The 22,866-nt window shown below is 48.0% G+C and overlaps 1 protein-coding gene across 3 annotated transcripts in view; it reads left to right on the top strand.

The window, feature by feature from the left end:
- The window catches only part of IP6K2 (inositol hexakisphosphate kinase 2), a 33,622-nt gene extending 31,513 nt beyond the window's left edge, over nt 1-2,109 (top strand). For all 3 annotated transcript variants that reach the window (XM_077821134.1, XM_077821135.1, XM_077821136.1), the window contains one exon: nt 1,319-2,109. In XM_077821134.1, the coding sequence (XP_077677260.1) occupies nt 1,319-1,816 (498 nt within the window). In that variant the 3' untranslated portion in view covers nt 1,817-2,109. The remainder of the gene's footprint in view (nt 1-1,318) is intronic.
- Nucleotides 2,110-22,866: the final 20,757 nt, after the last annotated feature.

Below are 22,866 nucleotides of genomic sequence, written 5' to 3'. Positions count from 1 at the left end.
AACTTTGTGTAATGTGCAAACAAGAAGTTGATCATTAAATATGAGTGATAAGATTGCAGTGCAGATACAATGAGGGAGCAGCTTAGGCTTTCATTTAAAGTAAAACCCTGCAGCTTGCATATCTCTGGCAACTGAGTGACTTGATTGAGTCCTAAGAAATGCCTTAACTGCTTCACTACAGCTCTAGTGGTGTTGAAGAGCCACCACTGCTGCTGTGAAGTGGAGTGAGGACTGTCCATTCTTCTCCTTCTAGCTTCTGTGTGGGAGAGTTAAGCCTCTTCCCATTCATCCGTAGATGTTGGCAGAGAGAGGGCATGTTTTTTTTTCCCAGTGGCCTTAGTAGGTGGGGAAAATGACTTCTCTACCCACTGCCATTCACAAATGTTCTGTATGGCAGTGGACAGTTCTGTGGGGTACTTCCTTTTCCATCCAGTAGACTCCCCCGATGCCTGATGTGTTCGCTCAGCACTTCCTGCTCTGTTCGGGAAAGTGAGTATTCCTGTGACTGGCACTCGGCTCACCTAAACTCATGTATCGAGAACAGAGAACCTGTCAGCAGAGATGGACGGGGAGGGGTGCCACATTTGTTCACCACCATATTGGTGCTCAACTAGGATAAAGGTTCTGGTTTCTTGTTGCAGCCCATTTAGCGTGTGTGCCCTTCAGACATAGAGGCCTCTGCTGGAGAAACATACAGAGCTGTGGAGGGTGGTTGTTCGATTTACAGGTCTCTGCCCTGTAAATATAGACTCCACCTGATTTGTGGGTTTGATGTAAATGATGTTCTCGGTTTGTAGGAAAAAGCAATGATTACTACTTGCTTAAAAATACCCTTTTCTTCTGTATGGGAGCTTGCTTCAGCGTTTCATATGGGAAATTGCTGTCATTCAGACTCCCAGCAGTTCTGGGAATAGGTTTGGTAAGGCTGCCAGCAGAGGCATGCAGTAGTTGCTAATGGAGTGAGTGATATGGAGTGGCTGCCCTACATGTTGTAACTTGACTTCAGAAATCTTGGCCTCAGCCTTCCTAATCTTACTTAAACTCTTCATCCGTTTTTTCAAAATGGAAAAGCTCAAGTCTAAGCCGGAGGAATTTTCAGTTTCCTTTGTGACTAGCAATACCTCAGGTATTGGTGGGCCTGTGGTTGCTAGGATGCTTTCCCCTCGAACTGCATAAGAGCTGTTTTAAGAGACAAACACATCATCTTGGTAAAACGTTTTTTCTCTGCTGGGACATTGTTAATTTTTCTGGAGTATGATTCAGAGTTACCATTGCTGGCAATCCAACCATTCCTTTTGTTCCTCTCTCTCCTATACAGGTCTACCAGACAGGCACTGGCCAGTTAATGTTCATGAATAAATACCATGGGCGAAAGCTTTCAGTCCAAGGATTTAAAGAAGCACTTTACCAGTTCTTTCATAATGGCAAATACCTGCGCAGGGAACTCTTTGAACCAGTTATAAAGAAATTGACTGAACTCAAATCTGTCTTAGAAAAACAGGAGTCTTACCGTTTCTATTCCAGCTCCTTGCTGATAATTTATGATGGCAAGGAGTTGCAGGAAGTGACTGTGGACTCAGACCCAGAGGACTTAGAGGATCTCTCAGAGGAGTCTTCGGATGAATCAGCTGGAGCATATGCGTACAAGCCCACTGCTAGTACTGTTGATGTCCGTATGATAGACTTTGCCCACACGACCTGCAAGTACTATGGGGAAGATAGTGTGGTGCATGAAGGCCAAGACACAGGTTATGTTTTTGGACTTCAGAACTTAATAGGTATTATTAAAGAAATAAGAGACGAAAGCAGCGAATAAACAGTTTGAATGCACATCAGTAGAAAGCACTATAGTGACTCTTTGTATTCCAAAATTATTGGCCACTTTCTAGTGGTAGGAATCTTTACAGACTCTGTTGGGTTGGTCCCAACAGAGTCAGACTTGTTCAGCGGAGGGCATTTACTTACAATGGTGCTGGACCTAGCACTGGCAAATCTTGGTATCCTTATTTATTTTAACTCTTTCTTAAACATTCCATATTTGATTATTCAAATACCTCTGTTATCCCGGTGTGTATATGTTCCAATAAAATTCTTTTTGTTCATTGTAAATGATGATGGTGTCTTTGCTGGTAATTAGGAAAGAGAATCAGAGTTCCCAGATCTTCCCAGTCATATAGTACAGAAACTGGATTTGATCAATGGATATTTAGGGGCAAATAATAAATTATCTTAAAAATATCCAAATAATTGTTTTTATAGTAATTCAGGATCTCATTACTATAAATCTCATGGGGGTAAATAGCCCCATTTGGATAGTTTGTACAATATTACCATAAAGATAAATTGAACCAAAGCATGAATAAGAACCCCTCAAAGGATTAACCTTCAGCTTAGTTTGAGTTCAGTCACAGCTATTGATGGATTGCCGCACAATATGAAAACCCATCCCCTAAAGGGCTTAAAATCTAATTTGAGACAAGATGCAATAAGCAAGTGTGATGCAGTGAGGGAAGACGAGGGGAACAAAGATCACCCAGTTTCAAATTAGCTATTGCACGATCTGATGATGCCAAATCATCTTCAGTTTTTAAAAATACATATCCGCTTTCCCCAGTTATGTACAATCAAACCGTCACGGATTGGCTGATCTATCGTACACGTCACAGTAAAGGTGGCTCTTGAGGGATTTGAGGAAAGAGAGGGTAATGGCCTCATGGATCGATTCATGGACAGAGTCCCATGCACAGGGGGCAGCATGGAAGAAAAGGCTAAGGTGTTTATGTGGAAGCAGTTGACATACGTGCAGGTGAAGCCAGCATTGATGGCAGAGTAGATGAGGTGATGTGACAAGAGACAGAGCAGACAAGTGAAGAGATTAAACAAAGGGAGCGATGTTGGCAGAATGGGCCAGGAAGATGATCTTAGCAGTTGTATTCAAATGCATCAGAGGGGAGTGGGATGTATGTATTGGGAGAGAGGAGGATGTTGCAGTAGTCACGATGGAAGATTGGTTCTGCTATTCTTTGGTCTCTTACTGACACATTGATTTCCAGGCAAGGTGATTTCCAGGCAACACATTGAATCCCTGGGTGATGTTATGGTCCGCTATTCAAAGCCTACAAGTTGCTGATTTTCTTCTGACCATACTTACCTGTTTAAGGTCTGAGGCTGCTAAATATTCTGACAATGCTATTCTAAGTCTTTCCTGTCAGTTGTTCTCATAGTTTTGGTTTCCTATAGTGGACGTCAGTTTTTGGCAGTAGTTACACATCAGTTCACGTTAAATTCCAACATGCAATTAACTTGTGGAACTCACTGCTACACAATATTATTAAAGCCAAAAAAGCTTAACACGGTTCAAAAAAATTAGCATTTTTTACGTACAATGAGAATTCACACTTAGATGTGATTAAATAAAAATGTGTTGGATTTTAGGGTGTAACCCCTAACTATGAACTGCCTATGATTCAGGAGCAACTTCCCCGATGGGCACGTTAGTCCATCGTTCACTACTGCATTTCTTGCATTTTCCTCTGAAGCATCTGGTACTGGCCACAGAAGAGATGCTGGATGTGATGGAGCACTGCTGGGCTGGTATAGGCCTCGCTGTTTCTGTGTAACTACCCACGACATCAGCGTGAATACCAGATAAATGAACCCTAAATAACCTTTGCATTTTTCAATTTCAAAATGCTTTATAAGAATTAACCAATGAGATACTCCTCCACCTCTGTGAGGGATGTGAGAAAATAACGCAATGAGTTGAAATACCAAAGTGGGAGAGGATGGGTCACTCACTGCAAAGTGTTGCTGGCTTTTCAGCTTCATTTTTAATAGTGTTCTCATGTCTGTTAACAAACCAATGAAAAAGCTCTCTGCATGTGATGCAGTCACCTGTCCTTGTGTATAATCATGCACCTTCTGCAGGTGTCATACTCCGCAGCCCAAGTTAACCTTGTCTATGCTCTTTCTAAAGTATGCAAGGTGAAAAGGAATTGGTAATGATTGACATTTCAGTCTGCTTTATTATACATGGACCTTACTGTGAACAAATATAATAGGTTCCCTCTCAAAGGAGTTGGGTCTAATGTAACTCAAGCATTTAGTGACTCCAGAATGAGCTTCACTTCACTTCAAGTGAATTCTCCCATGCTTCACTTCAAGCCAATTGAGGATCCCAGGTACTGGCTGGAGACAAAAATGGTAGTGCACTAGTTGGCTATTTGGGTTCAGCTTTACTTGGATTTCAATGGTCTCATTTGACCACCACATGGCCAACGGTCTCCGATGAAGGGAGGCTTTGGACCTAATGTAACAGGAACAGTGCTGGTCAGAACTGGAGTACTTTGGCGGTGGGGAAGTGGAAAGGATCTCATGTAGCACCTGCCTATAAGGTAATAGTGCTATTAATCCATCACTTTTATCAGTGTCACCTGTCTTATGGTTTATATAGATAACGTAACAGGGTTGCAATGCAGACAAAACACAATTGGAGGAGGAAATGCAGATCAAAGGAACTTCCTGGACGTGAAGGAATTGTGGGTGGGCGTGGAAAATGGCATGACTAACACCTGTGTCATTTTAAAAGGCAAAACCAGAGTGTCCCGAGGGGAAAAATGTATTCTACAGGTTTGGTTAAAAAATATATAGCCAGTATATTGAGCTGGGCATCTCCTTTTGGGATAGCTGGAAGGGGAAGACTGTGTTACTCACTTTTTTTAATCCTAAATCATGTTGCTCAAGGATTAAAAGACGTAACCTAGACAAAAGGGGGAAGAGAGCTGAATGACAGTATTATTTAGCCTAGCAAGAAAGCCTGCATTTTGACCCCTGCCATCTTGTTCAGAAGTTCTACCTTGCAGCCTCTTATGTTTGAACAGTGCCAGTTACATAACTGCCTCCTCAGAGCTTCCTCATGTAAAGCACTGTCTGTAGGTGGGAGCACAGAGTGTGATTTCAAATACTGTGTCCACAGTCCAGAAATTGTCACTAACTGACCCCATTGTTGGGAGTCCCAGAAGAGAGACTAAGACTGGTACAAGTCATGAAAACTGGGTACCCACTTCCAGTCAGAGAGAACCCCTCTGGATGAGGGCTGGGGCAGTGTGTGGGGAGCTGCCCTGTTGTGCCTGTTCTGTGAATACAGAGCACTTCATCCTCCAGGCTGTCAGCACAGGACACCCCAGTGCAATAGGCACATTTTTGCTAGGAAGATGTGAATGAAGGTAGGAAATGCCACCAACATGAGCTGACAAATAGGGCCTGGCTTTTTTTCCCCTTTTTTCTCTCCCCATGGTTATACAAGGGAATGTGCGGGGCTGGTATGACCTTAATCCCAGCAGTTAATCCCATCACCTTAATCCCATCAGACAGGCTGAAATCACAGGGACTCTTTTGCAGACACTCCAGTGATATTCCTGTCAGTTTTTTGGCAGCAGCTGGGGGTGATGTCTCATGCGCTGAACATCAGGATTTTTGTAGCCCGTAGTTTGTGTCAAGGTGCCAGCAGCAGCAAATGCTGGGGAGCATGTGCAATGAACAAATGGTGGGACACGCTCACCATAGACATCTGTGTTTCCTGTTCCGTTGCTGCAGGCTGCTATCTCCTCCATTGATAACTGCTCCCTAGACACTCCACGAGCAGTTTCCAAGGGCACCACAAAAGGCAGGTTAAAATTGCTCTAATCCTTTCACTAATGTGTGAGTCACTGCAAGCATTAGCTGGGAGGCATGTAACTCAGGAAAGACTTTTGAAAAGGTCATTTGAATGAAAAATTCTCATCAACACGGCTGCCAAAGACACCAGAAAGGCCTAAGGAGAGGCTCCAACTGCATGGTGAGGGGAGGGGGTCTAGATGTGGGGAGGTACTCGCTGTCCTGGCTAATTGGGTGTTCTGCACTGCAGGTCTGGATGCACAGACCCATAGGCCTAAGGGTTGCCCCCTTAGTAGCCACAGACTTCCTCTGTGGGACTTGGCATGGGGGGACATGCAAAGCTGCACAGGCATGGACTAGTTGAAAAAGGGAGTGTGTTAAGACAGTAGCTGGTCCAGAAGTGCAGAGCAGGAGATTGCCTGTTCCACAGCAGAGAGAACTGCATGCCCTGATGAGGCTTCTCATATGACCTGTGTGTCTGGGAAGGTGCCACGAGGACTTTGAGATATGATAATTGTGATGGTCTCTGACTCTGCTCCAGCAGCTGTTGTGCCTGGCTAGGGGTGCCTCTCACTTCACGCTCAGAAATTTGTAGTCCACTGAGGAGCTGGGAGGTTCTGTACAATCTCCCTGAGCAGTAGGGCACAAAGGGATGATGGGTATTGGTCGCTGATGCAGGAAATCCTGTTCAGTAATTTTATGGTGTAAGCCTCTCTCTCTTTGTTGGAACAGATCTCAAACACCTGAGCTAGAATGAGGGACTTCTGCTCTGGAGACAGCAGCTGCTCCATGCCACCAGCTGCAACCCTGGCAGTTAGGCTGGTTTGCTGCATGGCCTCCTTGGATGGCATGCACTGACCAGCAGATCATGTGCTGGCATTGGGTGCATTTGTACCAGGCATTTTCCATTTCTGTGCTGCACTGAGAGAGCCTGCCAATGAGTAAACACATTTACTCACTTAGAGCGCTCTCCCTCTCTCCATAGCAGATAAAGCAGCTGTTTGGCTGCTGATTATGGTACTTTGTACACTTCACTTCTGTATTTCCCTGGGCTGTTTCTTGCCCAAGTTGCATAAAAGGGAAGAGTCAGCAAATACCTGGCCCTGCACGTTCAAGATCCAGCCAAGGGAGGTGACGTGGCCACAGAAAAGCCGATACATGTCTCCAGAAATCTGCCTGAGCAGCAGGGCCACCAGTGATCGCACTGATGAGAGACTCTCACAGATAGTCACTGATACGAGTAAGTCCTCTCACACACCCGGAGGTGGGTAAAGATAGCGAGACCATGGCAGAGAGCTTCGATGACTTGACCAAGGCTACAGTAGGAATTGATGGAAGGAGCTCAGCAGCATTTGACTTGCGGCCCTGAGTTAGACCAGGCAGCCGCTTCTCTCGCTCCCATTTAAGCTGATAACTGCTTGGGTTTGTTTTACATTTGGTGACGCAGGGTAGGATTTTTCAAAGCACGTAGGTGACTTAGAAGCACAAGTCCCGAGTGGAGGTTCTGGGGACATGTTACCCTAAGTCACTTACGGTATGTCCGCACTGCAATGTAAGCCCAGGGTTCCAACTCAGGTTCAAGCCACCCCCCCGCTCCACTTCTGTCTACATATAAATCACACTAACCCAGGGCTTGCACCCAGGGTCCCACAGGAAGGGAGGGTCCAAGCCTGACTCAAGGCAGGACCCAGTGTTCAAGCCCTATTGCTTTGCAGTGTAGACTCAACCCCACTCGACTTGTGCTCTGTAAGTCTGTTAAAAATATCCCATAATCCAACAGGCCAACCTTCTTAGTCCTCTGGACAGTCAAGTTTGATGGACAATTGTGTTTTCCCACGCTGCACCACAAACAAAGGGCTAAAGCAGCCTCATTTTGGGAGGTCGGTAGGAGTCTAGGTTACAGACAGTTGGATGCGGGCCCGCATAACACAGCGTTCAACAATTCCTAATGTGGCTATACAAATAAAAGTGTAGACACACTCAAGCCCCAGGTCCACAAACCCAGGGTCTGCCAACTCGAGTTCTACTAATGCTGGCCTTATGTTGCTGAGCCCTGGTCTACACTACAGGGTTAGGTCGAATTTAGCTATGTTAGGTCAATTTTAAAATGAATGTGTCTACACAACCAACCCCATTCCATCGACCTAAAGGGCTCTTAAAATCAACTTCTGTACTTCTCCCTGGCGAGGGGAGTAGCACTAAAATTGACCTTGCTGCGTCAAATTTGGGGCAGTGCAGATGCAATTTGACGGTATTGGCCTCCGGGAGCTATCCCAGAGTGCTCCAATGTGACTGTTCTGGACAGCATTTTGAACTCCAATGCACTAGCCAGGTACACAGAAAAAGCCCTAGGAAATTTCATTTCCTGTTTGGTCAGCCTGGTGAGCTCAGCAGCACAGGTGACCATGCAGTCCCCCCAGAATCGCAAACGAGCTCCAGCATGGACTGAAAGGGAGACACTGGATCTTATTGCTGTATGGGGAGAAGAATCTGTGCAGGCCGAACTTTGATCAAAGAGAAGAAATGCTAATATATATGCCAAAATCGCACAGGGCATGGTGGAGAGAGGCTACAACAGGGACACACAGCAGTGCCAAGTGAAAGTTAATGAGCTCAGGCAAGCCTACTAGAAGACAAAGGAGGCAAACAGTCGCTCCGGGTCAGAGCCCCATGTGCGCCGCTTCTATGATCAGCTGCATGACATTCTAGGTGGGGACCCTACCACTACCCTACCACTGTCTGTGGACACTTGCAAGAGGGGAGTCTCATGTGACAGGGAGGAGGATTTTGTGGAGGAGGAGGAGAATGCGCAGCAGGCAAGCAGTGAATCCATTCTCCCCAGCAGTCAGGATCTTTTCATTGCCCTGGTGCCAATACCCTCCCAAGGTGGGATCCCTGACCCTGAAGCCGGAGACAGCACCTCTGGTGAGTGCACATTTTGTAACTACAGTACAGGGTTTAAAAGCAATCAAACATTAAACACTATTTTCACTGAAGACTTGGGATGCAGCCGCAGCCAGTACAGCTACTGGAAAAGTCTGTTAATGTGTCTGGGGATGGAGTAGGAATCCTCCAGGGACATCTCCATGAAGCTCTCTTGGAGGTACTCTGAAAGCCTTTGCAGAAGGTTTCTGGGGAGGGCTGCCTTATTTCGTCCTCCACAGTAGGACACTTTACCAAGCCAGAAGCAAGTAGTCTGGCATCATTGCAGCACAAAGCATGGCAGTGAATGGTCCTGGGTTTTGGTCGCATTCAAGCAACATTCGGTCTATATCTTTTTGTGTTAGCCTCAGGAGAGTGATATCATTCATGGTCACCTGGTTGAAATAGGGGAATTTTTGTAAGGGAACAGTAAAAGGACCCCGTTCATGCTGGGTTGTTTGCACTTGGCTAAAAGGGATCATCCCCGAGAATAGCCATGCGGCGGGGGGAGAGGTAAAGGGATCATCCCAGAGGCTAGCCATGTGGTGGGGTCAGGGAGGTGTGTGCTGCACATCCACCCGAAAACCGCAGCCCCTCCTTTTAAATGTGAAACCCAACCGGCATTGCTTGCTATGGGAAAGGATGGCGCTGCAGTTTGAAACCATTCCCATATGTTATGAAGGTGTAAGAAGCCAACCCCATGTACCAAAAGGCTTACCATGGCTGCCTGGAAACCGAATTCTGTTGCCCAGCCGTTTGTGATGTGTCACCATACCGGCAGGCGCTCAATATAACAGGCAAAATGCGACGTTGTACCTAAAGCACATGTGCTGCCTGCTGTGAATTGCTTGATTCACTGTGAAAACAGTCTCCCTTTTGTTCTCAGAAATGTATCATCTTAAATTTTACTCTCCCTTTTTCTCTCCCCCCAGGTGCAATCTATACTCCCCCTATCATCTCTGTCCCTGAGGTTATCGCAGATTAGAAGGCGAGAAAAAACACACTCACGATGACATGTTTTCCGAGCTCATGCAGTCCTCCTGCACTGATAGGGCACAGCTTAATGCATGGAGGCATTCAGTGGCAGAGGCCAGGAAAGCATTACTTGAGCGCGAAGAGCAGAGGCAGGAGGCAATGCTGAGGCTAATGGGGGAGCAAACGGACATGATGAAGAGTCTGTTTGAGCTGCAGGAAAGCCAACAAGAGCACAGACCCCTGCTGCATCCATTGTATAACCGCCTGCCCTCCTCCCCAAGTTCCATATCCTCCTCACCCAGACGCCCAAGAACACGGGGGAGAGGGGGACGCTCCAGGCACCCAGCCACTCCACTCCAGAGGATGGTCCAAGCAACAGAAGGCTGTCATTCAAACAGTTTTGATTTATAGTGTGGCTACAATAAGCAATGTGGCCTTGTCCTTCCCTCCTCTCGCACCCCACCCCACCTGGGCTACCTTGTCAGTTATCTCACTTTTTTTTTTTAATTAATAAAGAAAGAATGCGTGGTTTCAAAACAATAGTTACTTTATTTCCTTTGCCAGCTGTGATCGAAGGGGGGAGGGTGGTTTGGCTTACAGGGAATTAAAATCAACAAAGGGGGTGGGTTTGTAGCGAGGAGAAACACATACAACTGTCACACCGTAGCCTGGCCAGTCATGAAACTGGTTTTCAAAGCCTCTCTGGTGCGCAGCACGCCTAACTGTGCTCTTCTAATCGCCCTGGTGTCTGGCTGCTCAAAATTGGCCACCAGGCAATTTGCATCAATCTCCCACCCTGCCATAAACATCTCCCCCTTACTCTCACAGATATTATGAAGCACACAGCAAGCAGAAATAACAATGGGAATGTTGGTTGCGCTGAGGTCTAACCTAGTCAGCAAACAGCGCCAGCAAGCTTTTAAACGTCCAAAGGCATATTTTACCACCATTCTGCACTTGCACAGCCTATAGTTGAATGGCTCCTTACTACTGTCCAGGCTGCCTGTGTACGGCTTCATGAGCCATGGGAGCAAGGGGTAGCCTGGGTTCCCAAGGATAACTATTGGCATTTCAACATCCCCAACGGTAATTTTCTGGTCTGGGAAGTAAGTCCCTTCTTGCAACTGCTCAAACAACCCGGAGTTCCTAAAGATGTGAGCGTCATGCACCTTTCCCAGCCTACCCACATTGGTGTCGGTGAAACGTCCCTTGTGATCCACCAGTGCTTGCAGCACCACTGAGAAGTACCCCTTGCGGTTTACGTACTGGTTGGCAAGGTGGTCTGGTGCCAAGATAGGAATATGTGTTCCGTCTATCGCCCCACCGCAGTTAGGGAACCCCATTGCAGCAAAGCCATCCATATGACCTGCACATTTCTCAGAGTCACTACCCTTGATAGCAGAACATCAGTGATTGTATTGGCTACTTGGATCACAGCAGCCCCCACAGTAGACTTGCCCACTCCAAATTGATTCCTGACTGACCGGTAGCAGTCAGGTGTTGCAAGCTTCCACAGGGCTATCGCCACTTGCTTCTCAACTATCAGGGCAGCCCTCATCTTGGTATTCCTGTGCTTCAGGATGAGGGAAAGCAACTCACAAAGTTCAAGGAAAGCGGCCTCACGCATGTGAAAGTTTTGCAGCCACTGTGAATCATCCCATACTTGCAACACTAAGCAGTCCCACCAGTCTGTGCTTGTTTGCCGGGCCCAGAATCGCATTCCACTGTATCAACCAGCCCCACTGCCACCATGATGTCCCAATTGCCACAGCCCGTGCTTTCAGGAACGCCTGTGTCCATGTCCTCATCACAATCGTCCTTGGTATCTCTTAGCCCGGGTTCTGCACATACTCCAGGATAATGCATGAGGTGTTTACAATGCTCGCAACAGCAGCGGTGAGCTGAGTGGGCTGCATGCTTGCCGTGGTATGGCATCTGCATGGGTAACCCAGGAAAAAAGGTGCAAAACGATTGCCATTGCTTTCATGGAGGGAAGGAAGGAGGGATGAGCCACTGACGACATGTACCCAAAACCACCCTCGACAATGTTTTTACCCCATCAGACATTGGGAGCTTAACCCAGAATTCCAATGGGCAGCGGAGACTGCAGGAACTGTGGGATAGCTACCCACAGTGCACCTCTCCGTAAGTCAGTGCTAGTCACGGTATTGAGGACACACTCCGCCGACTTAATGCGCTTATTGGGGACATACACAATCGACTGTATAAAATTGATTTCTAAAAATCGACTTCTATAAAATTGACCTAATTTCATAGCGTAGACATACCCATAGACTTTCCCTTAGACCCCTTTGAAGCCCCCACCCAGACTGGGTTATTAAATAAAAGCTGGGAGGGCCATTGCCTGCCCAGAGCAAACCAAGACTGAGGCAGAAACCGCTAAAATCAAAACTGCAAGTCGTCCTAAGGGGAGCTGTGCAAATTCGCCCCCTGGAGAGGGAAAGCCCCTCAGTAATAGACCCCCTACAAGGACCTGTGCTTACCTCTCTGAGTCAGAGGCTCCACTTACGAGTATTCTACAAACCGTGTGTGAGTGTGGAGAGAACAGCAAGGAAACTGCCTGAATGACTAAGCCAAGTGTTTCTACCCCTACCCTGGCCTAGAGCAAAGTGTGGAGCTTTCTGATGACACTGGCTGGAGTCCTCGGGGGGCCAGCTTTTCAAAAGAACCAGCTCCCGCAGTCACAGCCAGGCTTTCCAAACGGTGCTGCTTGTGTCACAGTGAGAGCGGCAAAAAGAAAAGGAGTACTTGTGGCACCTTAGAGACTAACCAATTTATTTGAGCATATTTATTTGAGAAGCGGCAGGTACTCAACAAGTTTGAAAACCTCACCCTGATTTAGAAGCTTCCCGTGGGATCAGCTCTTGGGTCAGAGTTTCCCATGGGCTCAGCCCTGAGAACAGTGCCCCACGCAGGCTCAGCCCTCAGACTGACGACTCCCCCCATCCTCCTGCCAGGCTCAGCCCTCGGACCAGCGCTCCCCCACTCCCCCCCGCGGGCTCAGCTCTTGGTTTGGAGCCTCCCACAGGCTCAGTTGTTGGATTTGGCTCTCGGAGCGTGGTCATTTGGGATGTTTCTCCCTCAGCACAGTGGATGTGGTTTGGCTGGCGATAGGCTAGAGGAGACCCCCCGGGTCCTGCCACTGAATTCAGGACAGTTCTGAACACCTTGCTGAATGGTGGGGTTCTGACACCCCAGGGGACTGAGCCAACCAGCACAGAAAGGGCTTCCATTCCTCTCCATGGGACTGCAGTTGGGTCATGTGCTCTCCACCTTTCCAAGTTGTTTTTTCCCATGCTTCTAAGTTTTGTGGCTATAATGTCAGCCATGAAATCAGAGCTAGGAAAGCCCTATTGGTCATATTCTTTCCCCTGGTGACACCTCCCAGGGGCCAGTACACTCTGTTCTCCAGGGCTCTCTTTTATCTGACCCCAGCAATGGAACTTTCCTTAGGGAGCCTGGTAGATTCTCCCCTCTGATAGGCTTTTCTTGCCTGGGGAGTGTGTGTCTGGGCAGGCGTGGAAGGGCTGTAATATCTGTGCTCACTTCTGTGAGCTAAACTTAGACCCTGCTTGGCAACTGGTGGTGGTGCTAAACCCTTGGGCACATAGCTGAGCCTGGCTTGGAGCCCTGAGCTCCCTGCCTGACTGGTATTTAACCTTTTGCAGAGGCAGGAAGAGTGGGAAATGCCCCTCCTCACATAACTTCCTCCTCACCCCCTAGCACACAGCTTGCTGGAGGCAGGAGCTGAAGCCAGAACCCCCAGCCGGCTGCTGCAGTTTCTGGGGCTGGATTGAATTCCCAGAGAGAGCGCAGGCTCCTGACAGCAGCCACGCAGGCGCAGGGCAAGGTGTTATCAGCTAATTAGCTGGGACTTGGATGTGAAGCCCAGCTGAGGCCTGCTGTGCTTCAGACATGTGGAGCCCTCGCTGCTGCTGGGCAAGTGGTGTCCCCTGCCGCAGCACCTGTGTCCTATGTTAGGAGACTGAGGCAAGGGCAGGCAAATGGGGGCTCTGAGGCTTTTCACATGCCTGCCCCCCAGTCCCAAGGGGAGCGCTGTGCTCTGCCTCCCCGGGGCAACGGGGCAGACAGTGTGTGTGACCTAAAGACTGCGCTGCGCTTTTCAGTCAGGGGACATGTCAGCCAGACATCATTTAATCTGAGCAATGCAGGCCCGGGCAGTGAGGACCCTTCTTCCCAGCGGGGAATGCAGGCAGCTCGAGTCCAGGAGCAGAAAAAACAGGGAGAAAAGGGCTCACTAAGGTAAGTGAAGCCAGGGCTGGCTGTGAGCATAGCCGCTCTCCTGCACTGGGCAAGTCCTGCTCTGGAGGGGGGACAGAGGGAGAAGCACTCGCAGCCACATCTCCCCCTGCCGGAGCTTGGAAGCCTGCTCTAGCTGGAGGCCCCAGCATGTCAGGCCATAGCGAGGGCTTGGCTTTCCGTGGGGTGCGGGAGGGGAATGGAGGCAGTGCAGGCAGTAGGGAGGGGGGAGTGCAAGGGGCGGGGCAGGGTCGTGCCCCTTGTCCAGGTTAGGCTGTACTGTAGGGGTGCAGGTCGCATGGGACAGCCCGGGGAGGGTGTCTGAACACCCAGGACTGAGTATCCAGTGGCTGAGGAAAGATGTTAAAGTGCAGTTCTCCTCTGACTGGGCCCTTCTTACTCAGGCACCGTGCTGCTGGTGCTGTTGGGCTCAGAGCCTTTCTTTCTCCTCCCCGCCTCCTTCCCAGTGCTATCAGGGTCAGAGCCATTCCCTCCGCCCTGGCAACTACCGACCTCAGAGCCGCTGCCCCCCCACTTCCACTGCTGGACTCAGAGCTGGTGCCTGGGGTGCTGCTTCAGAGCCACTGCCCCCTGAACCTCAGGCACTAGCTGACTCAGAGCCACTGCCCCTGGGCACTATGGAGTCTCATTTGTGACTGTAGAGACTAATGTGAGTTTTCAGTCCCCCTAGCTCTGCAGAGCCAACTCAGCTCCAGGGAAGGGAGCTGGAATCAATTCCTCCTTGTGCATCATCAGCAGAATCCCAAAGCCGGTCCCTTATCGCGCTGCAAACCCACTGGCTGAAATGTCCTGCACAGGGGCAGCTGAAGGTGAAAGCAGCTCTGAACCCGGTAACGGGGCCTGCAGGATCTTTACTGCCGCACTGGTGCTCAGGTAGGAATGAACCCCGACGACTCTCTGATCCCCAGGTGAACTGCACGCTGGCAATTAGAGAATAACTTTCCCTTTCTTTGGAAACTGATCTAGAGTCACTGAGAGTCAGTGAACATAGGGCCCCAACTGAAGGGAAAAGCCCAGACTTGCAGATGGAAGCAGGACTGAGGAATTCTGAGGGGAGACTGGGTGAGGAAAGTGGTCAGTGGAAGCATGTGACTAAAAGAACCAGCAGAGGAAAAGACGGGCTAGTGAAGGAGAAATAGAGCTCAAGAACAGGTTTGTGGAGTTGGAAAATGAAGAAGGGGCTCAGCAGGTAGTCACTGAAGGTGGAAGGGCAAGGGAGAAGAGAAGAGCAGCTAGTCCTATAGGGAAAGGGGAAGAGTCAATGGAGACTACACCAAATATGAGCCCCAGGAGGATACAGGATGGGTTGAAGAGGATTACAAGGGAGGTCTATGTGATCGGGGACTGTTTACTGAGAAGAATAGACAGGTCTGTAACTAGAGCTGATCCAGAGAATAGAAGGGTATGCTGTCTTCCAGGTGCTAAGATACAGGATGTAGACCTGAGGTTGAAAAGGATCCTAAAGGGAGCAGAAAATAATCCCCTAATTATCCTTCATGTGGGAACAAATGGTACGGCTAGATTCTCGCTGGAAAGTATTAAGGGAGACTATGCTAGGCTGGGGAAGACGCTTAAGGAAATAGAGGCTCAGGTGATCTTTAGTGGGATTCTGCCTGTTCCTAGAGAAGGTGTGATAAGATTATGACTATCAACAGATGGCTTAGGCAGTGGTGCTATAAGGAGGGCTTTGGGATGTATGGCCACTGGGAGGCATTCATGGACAGAGGACAGTTCTCTCAGGATGGACTTCATCTGAGTAGGGAAGGAAATAGATTTCTAGGATGGAGGCTGGCACAACTGATTAAGAGAGCTTTAAACTAGGAACTTGGGGGAGATGTCCAGGTAATCTCCACGCCGGATTTTAGCGTTGAGAGGGAAGAAAACAAAGTAAGAAAGGATACAGCCGTGGGTAGGAGAATGGACATAAGGAGGAAGGGCAGGGTGGATACCAGTCTAATAGGTTATACTGGCGGTAGAATGACTGTGCCTAATAGGGTACAGAATGTGAGCAAGGCCAAACAGCAAAAATTAAGATGTTTGTTCACCCATGCGAGGAGCCTAGGTAACAAAATGGAGGAACTAGAGCTACTGGTGCAGGAAGTGAAACCAGATACTATAGGGATAACAGAAACATGGTGGAATAGTAGTCATGACTGGACTACAGGTATTGAAGGGTATGTGCTGTTTAGGAAAGACAGAAATAAAGGCAAAGGTGGTGGAGTAGCATTGTATATCAATGATGAGGTAGAATGTAAAGAAATAAGAAGCGATGGAATGGATAAGACAGAGTCCGTCTGGGCAAAAATCACATTGGGGAAGAAAACTATTAGAGCCTCCCCTGGGATAGTATTTGGGGTGTGCTATAGACCGCCGGGATCTAATTTGGATATGGATAGAGTCCTTTTTAATGTTTTTAATGAAGTAAATACTAACGGAAACTGCGTGATCATGGGAGACTTTAACTTCCCAGATATAGGCTGGAGGACGAGTGCTAGTAATAATAATAGGGCTCAGATTTTCCTAGATGTGATAGCTGATGGATTTCTTCATCAAGTAGTTGCTGAACTGACTAGAGGGGATGCCATTTTAGATTTGGTTTTGGTGAGTAGTGAGGACCTCATAGAAGAAATGGTTGTAGGGGACAACCTTGGTTCAAGTGATCATGAGCTAATTCAGTTCAAACTGAACGGAAGGATAAACAGAAATAAATCTGCAACTAGGGTTTTTGATTTCAAAAGGGCTGACTTTCAGAAATTAAGGAAATTAGTTAAGGAAGTGGATTGGACTGAAGAAATTATGGATCTAAAGGCAGAGGAAGCCTGGGATTACTTTAAATCAAAGCTGCAGAAGCTGTCAGAAGCCTGCATGCCAAAAAAGGGGAAAAATTCATAGGCAGGAGTTGTAGACCAAGCTGGATTAGCAAGCATCTCAGAGAGAAAGCAGAAAGCATACAGGGAGTGGAAGATGGTAGGGATCAGCAAGGAAAGCTACTGTATTGAGGTCAGAACATGGAGGGATAAAGTGAGACAGGCTAAAAGTCAAGTAGAGTTGGGCCTTGCAAAGGGAATTAAAACTAATGTAAAAGGTTCTATGGCCATATAAATAAGAAGAAAACAAAGAAAGAAGAAGTGGGACTGCTAAACACTGAGGATGGAGTGGAGGTCAAGGATAATCTAGGCATGGCCCAATATCTAAACAAATACTTTGCCTCAGTCTTTAATAAGACTAAAGAGGATCTTAGGGATAATGGTAGCATGACCAATGGGAATGAGGCTATGGAGATAGATATTACCATATCTGAGGTAGAAGTGAAACTCGAACAGCTTAATGGGACTAAATCAGGGAGCCCAGATAGTCTTCATCCAAGAATATTAAAGGAATTGGCACACAAAATTGCAAGCCCATTAGCAACAATTTTTAATGAATCTGTAAACTCAGGGGTTGAACCGTATGATTGGAGAATTGCTAACATAGTTCCTATTTTTAAGAGAGGGGAAAAAACGTGATCCGGGTAACTACAGGCCTGTTAGTTTGACATCTGTAGTATGCAAGGTCTTGGAAAAAATTTTGAAGGAGAAGGTAGTTAAGGACATTGAAGTCAATGGTAAATGGGACAAAATATAACATGGTTTTACAAAAGGTAGATTGTGCGAAACCAACCTGATCTCCTTCTTTGAGAAAGTAACAGATTTTTTAGACAAAGGAAACGCAGTGGATCTAATTTACCTAGATTTCAGTAAGGCATTTGATACTGTGCCACATGGGGAATTATTAGTTAAATTGGAAAAGATGGGGATCAATATGAAAATTGAGAGGTGGATAAGGAATTAGTTAACAGGGAGAGTACAGCGGGTCCTACTGAAAGGTGAACTGTCAGGCTGGAGGGAGGTTACCAGTGGAGTGCCTCAGGGATCGGTTTTGGGACCAATATTATTTAAACTTTTTATTACTGACCTCAGCACAAAAAGTGGGAGTGTGCTAATAGTTTGCGGATGATACAAAGTGGGAGGTATTGCCAATTTAGAGAAGGACCGGGATATCATACAGGAGGATCTAGATGACCTTTTAAACTGGAGTAATAGTAATAGGATGAAATTTAATAGTGAGAAGTGTAAGGTCATGCATTTAGGGATTAATAACAAGAATTGTAGTTATAAGCTCAGGAAGAAACCAATTAGAAGTAACGGAGAAGGACCTTGGAGTATTGGTTGATCATAGGATGACTTTGAGCCGCCAATGTGATATGGCCATGAAAAAAGCTAATGCAATGTTGGGATGCATCAGGTGAGGTATTTCCAGTAGAGATAAGGAGGTTTACCATTATACAAAGCACTGGTGAGACCTCACCTGGAATACTGTGTGCAGTTCTGGGTCTCCCACGTTTAAGAAAGATGAATTCAAACTGGAACAGGTACAGAAAAGGGCTACTAGGATGATCCGAGGAATGGAAAACTTGTCTTATGAAAGGAGACTCAAGGAGCTTGGCTTGTTTAGCCTAACTAAAAGAAGGTTGAGGGGAGATATGATTGCTCTCTATAAATATATCAGAGGAATAAATACCGGAGAGGGAGAGGAATTATTTAAGCTCAGTACCAATGTGGACACAAGAACAAATGGATATAAACTGGCCACCAGGAAGTTTAGACTTGAAATTAGACGAAGGTTTCTAACCATCAGAGTAGTGAAGTTCTGGAATAGCCTTCCAAGGGAAGCAGTGGGGGCAAAAGACCTATCTGGCTTCAAGATTAAACTCGATAAGTTTATGGAGGAGACGGTATGATGGGATAACATGATTTTGGTAATTAATTGATCTTTAAATATTCATGGTAAATAGGTCTAATGGCCTATGATGAGATGTTAGATGGGGTGGGATCTGAGTTACTACAGAGAATTCTTTCCTGGGTATCTGGCTGGTGAATCTTGCTCATATGCTCATGGTTTAGCTGATCGCCATATTTGGGGTCGGGAAGGAATTTTCCTCCAGGGCAGATTGGAAGAGGCCCTGGGGGTTTTTTGCCTTCCTCTGTAGCATGGGGCACGGGTCACTTGCTGGAGGATTCTCTGCACCTTGAAGTCTTTAAACCACAATTTGCGGACTTAAATAGCTCAGACATAGGTGAGAGGTTTTTCGCAGGAGTGGGTGGGTGAGATTCTGTGGCCTGCGTTGTGCAGGAGGTCGGACTAGATGATCATAATGGTCCCTTCTGACCTTAGTATCTATGAACCTATGAAACTAGTTACGCTACAGAGAAAACCCTTGAGATTTTCCCCACTGTCTCCTGCCCCATTTCCTCAGGTCCCACCCAGCTCATCCACTTCCCCATGCCAGCCTCCTCCAGTACTGTCTCCTGGTGTCACCCTTTTGCTACCAATAGATGGCTGCCCCAGTTGCCAAGTGGGTCAATGCCATGCCGACAGGTGATGGTCACCCCACAACACACACACCTGCAGAGAGAAATCCCACCTCGTACACAGGCTGTAGATCCCAGTACTCTGGGGCAAGATTCCCCACGAGCATGGCTTTGGCATGGGTCACTGCCCAGCATGGCTGGGTTACTATCAATCCAATGAGCAGCTAGAGGGAGGCTTAAACAGGCAGTTTTATGGACTGCACTCTCTACTCTTGCGTCCTGGCCCAACTGGCTCTGGGCTCAAGATAAAGCCTGCCAGGGATCCTCTCCTCACTGGCTGCTCCTGAGCCTTGATCAGGCACCTCCAGGCCTGCACAGTGACATCCAAGCACTGCTGGGACATGGGACTTCTCACAGTTGAGAAGAAATGCAATGCAATGGAATGTCACCTCCTTGGCAGGATCCTCTCTGTGGACTTCTTACCATAAACCCTTATGGGGCAGCAGGAATGAACTTTGCAGTTCCAAGAGCACTTGTGGCTGTCTGCCCACTGTGAGAAGCCTGGCAGAGGCAAGAGGAAGCCATTGGATTTTACTTCTCTGCTTTCCTAAATTCTTCTGGTTCTGAGCTGAGAGCCAGGGTGGGGGATGCACTGTGTGGAGGTTTAATGATGCTGTCTTTACCCCCATCTTTGGCCTCATGATACCACATGTTCTCTGTACCACCTCAAATTGCTCCCTGGCTGCTCCCCATCATGGAACTGGGTCCAGCTGGTCTGGCTTTGCTGATTTGGCTGGAGAATTCCTTGGAGGTCCCAGAGCAGGTGCCTGCAGTTCTAACACCTTAATTCAAGGGCAAGGGCTTTGAATCTTTAAAGGAGATTTGCCTTCTCCAAAACATTTAACCTGCGCCCCCTCCCCCGCAAGTGTTTAAAGAGTTGGACTAAGAATTCCTTCCCTCCTCCGGCTCTCCCTGTCTTGGCTCTAGGAAAGTCCTCATTGGACTACTGTTCAAACCCCTGCTGAAACCTGATGGGCTGAGAAGCTCACAGGATTGGAGGATTGCCCGGCTCCATCGATTGGTCCAACCACACTATTTAAGCCAGAAGGAGGCACAGGAAGTTGTCTGAGCAACAGGTGATTTCCTGTTGTGGCAACACTGGACCCTGCTTGTGCCTGCCTTCTGCACCCAACTCTGTTCCTCATTCCTGAGTCCTGCCTAACCCCTGCTCCCACCAGTCTTCTGGTCCATGCTTGATCTTTGTGACTTCTCCAGCTGCTGCCTTTACGTCTCACTTCCAGCCACCAGTTACCAGTCATGGCTTTGACCCCAGCCTCCAACTTCTGACTTTGGCTTAACACTTGGTTCTGGCATTTGGGCTGTGACTGTCAGCTTTGAGTCCTGGCCCTGACTTAACCCTGGCTCTGGTAATTGGCAGTTGACTCTGGTGCTGACCCTTGGCTTCATTCCCCAACCTGGATGCCTGCTTTGCCCACTAGATCTGACTCCTGCTCTGACTACTAGGCCAGGTTGCCTCCATCTTGGTCCATAACACGCAGTCAGTTAGGCCTGGGAATAGCAACAATCTCAGAGGAAGACCGGCCAGCCAAGGTCTCAAAGCAGATTGCACAGCTCTGAGACCTCATCATACCTACCTACCCACCCATCCTGCACCAGGTAAAGCACCACCAAGGCTATCAGAGAGGGGAAGAGCAGCAAGTTGCCATTGACAACAGCTCTCTGCATGATCTCAAGGGGCATTAGTGACTGAAACTTCATGGCCCTTTGTGCAGTGAGTGAGCCAGTATTATCCCGTGGGGGACACTGAGACACAGTCCTGAGTTCACTGGCAGAAAAGGTGCATCAAGTCCTGGGTCAAACGAGTGAACACTGGGCCTTTTCACCCAACTCTAGTGGTGGGTGAGTCAGGTTTAATCCCATGATGCTCTGCAAGGCTTGGGGCCCTAGGACGGGGCCTGAGCAGGAGTTACCATTGGGAGAATCAACCCCAAGATGAACCCCTCAGTAACACAGGTGGAAGGGATTTGTGTGTGGCCCAGCTGGAATAATGACAAGCACTAGTTTGGAGTAATTAAAAGGCAAGTCTTGCCCCAAGGACTGCATTTAGGGGTATGCCCTGGGATCAGTCTATCTACTCACATGCCCATTGCTGTGGAATCAGAATGCTAAGGACAGCCAGAGAAGCAGAACGGTCCCCTGCGGACTGTCCTCTCATCTAGAACACAGGAGACACTTTGGGATTGGTAAATCAATCCCTTTCCCTTCCTTTCCTCTCCTCCTTTGCCTCTTCCAGGCAGTTCTCAGGTTGATCCTTAGACAAAGCCATTGCAGAGAGACGGGGCTTATACTTTGATGTGAATGTGGCAAGATCCAAGCTCCTCCTGATCCCTGGAGATTAGTGGGCATGGCTGTGGATTGGGGGAGACCATACTGCCCTGGAGTTGCTTGTTCTTATGCTGAGTGCAGCCCACAATCAGCTTTAGATACTGCTGGGCTACAAGCATCCAGCTCTAGTCTGTTCAAGTGCAAAAGGACATTTTAATTAATAAAAAAAGGATCAAGACTTTCCAGCCAAAGGGACTTAATTAACCTCCTCTGGTGAAATGATGGCTACATGAAAGCACCAGCCTGCTGCGGGTCTTGCGGCAGAAATCTGATGAGCTAGAATTGGAAAATTCCTTGAAGTTCATCTAGTCTGTTCCATGCCTTGACCAATGCAGGATACCAAAGCTCTGCATCCACTGGGTCAAGGGCAGTGCAGTGCTGGCCTGGGCTGCCATGTTGGGCTTTTGAGCCAGCAGCTAAGATCCTAGCTTGTTGTTCCAGTCAACGGGTGTTGGACAGGTTTCTGGGCCCTCCCTCAGGCTAGGAGGTGAAAGTCCAGAAGCCATGCTTTATTGTTTGGGATTTGAACCACTAGGCACCATGTCAGGGACTGCATTTGGCTGCTGTAACACACTGGGTGTGTAAAGGGCCTAAGGGCCAACTTAGCTGTCAAAGCCACCCCAGTTATATAAACTAAAGCAAAGCCTGGGTTGACAGGTGAGTGCCATCGAGACAAACACTGGCAGCTGGCTGCCTTCCCCTGTGAACAGAGACAAGAGATGCTGGAACATTGGGACTGTGTGTCACAGCACTTGGCTGCAGAGAGAGATCTTGGCTCCTCTTTCCAGTTTCAGTGGTAAGCAATAGCAGTGATGGGAATAAGAATGTCTCTGGGATAGCTCAAGGCCTGGCCAAGCAAGAGGCAGAGAAGGAGGAGACTGATGCTGGCAGGGTAGGAGTCACCTGTGGTTCTGAAACCCTCTTTTATGGCACCTCACTGAATGCAGCTCCATCGATATGCAGCTCCATCCACACAAGCACCCCAGCTGCCTTCACCAGACGTACCCTAATTCATTGTCATCATCCAGATCCACCTTCCTAGAGCCATGTGAGCCAGCCATCCGCTTCATTCCTCTTCTTGGCATCATAATCAAGTATCCTCCACCCTCCTCTCCATCAAGCCCCCTCTCCTCCTCTCTATCCTCTTTCCCATTGCTCCCCACATATCAACCTCCCTTCTCATTTGCCTCCTGTTCTGCACCTCATTCCTGTTCCTACACCACATCCTCCCTCAGTGTTCTGACCTTTCCCCATC

Source organism: Eretmochelys imbricata, chromosome 7, assembly GCF_965152235.1.
Source record: "Eretmochelys imbricata isolate rEreImb1 chromosome 7, rEreImb1.hap1, whole genome shotgun sequence".
In the NCBI taxonomy this organism is placed as follows: Eukaryota; Metazoa; Chordata; order Testudines; family Cheloniidae; genus Eretmochelys; species Eretmochelys imbricata.
Note: the sequence above shows the minus strand (reverse complement) of the source record. Positions and strands in the feature narration are given on the sequence as shown.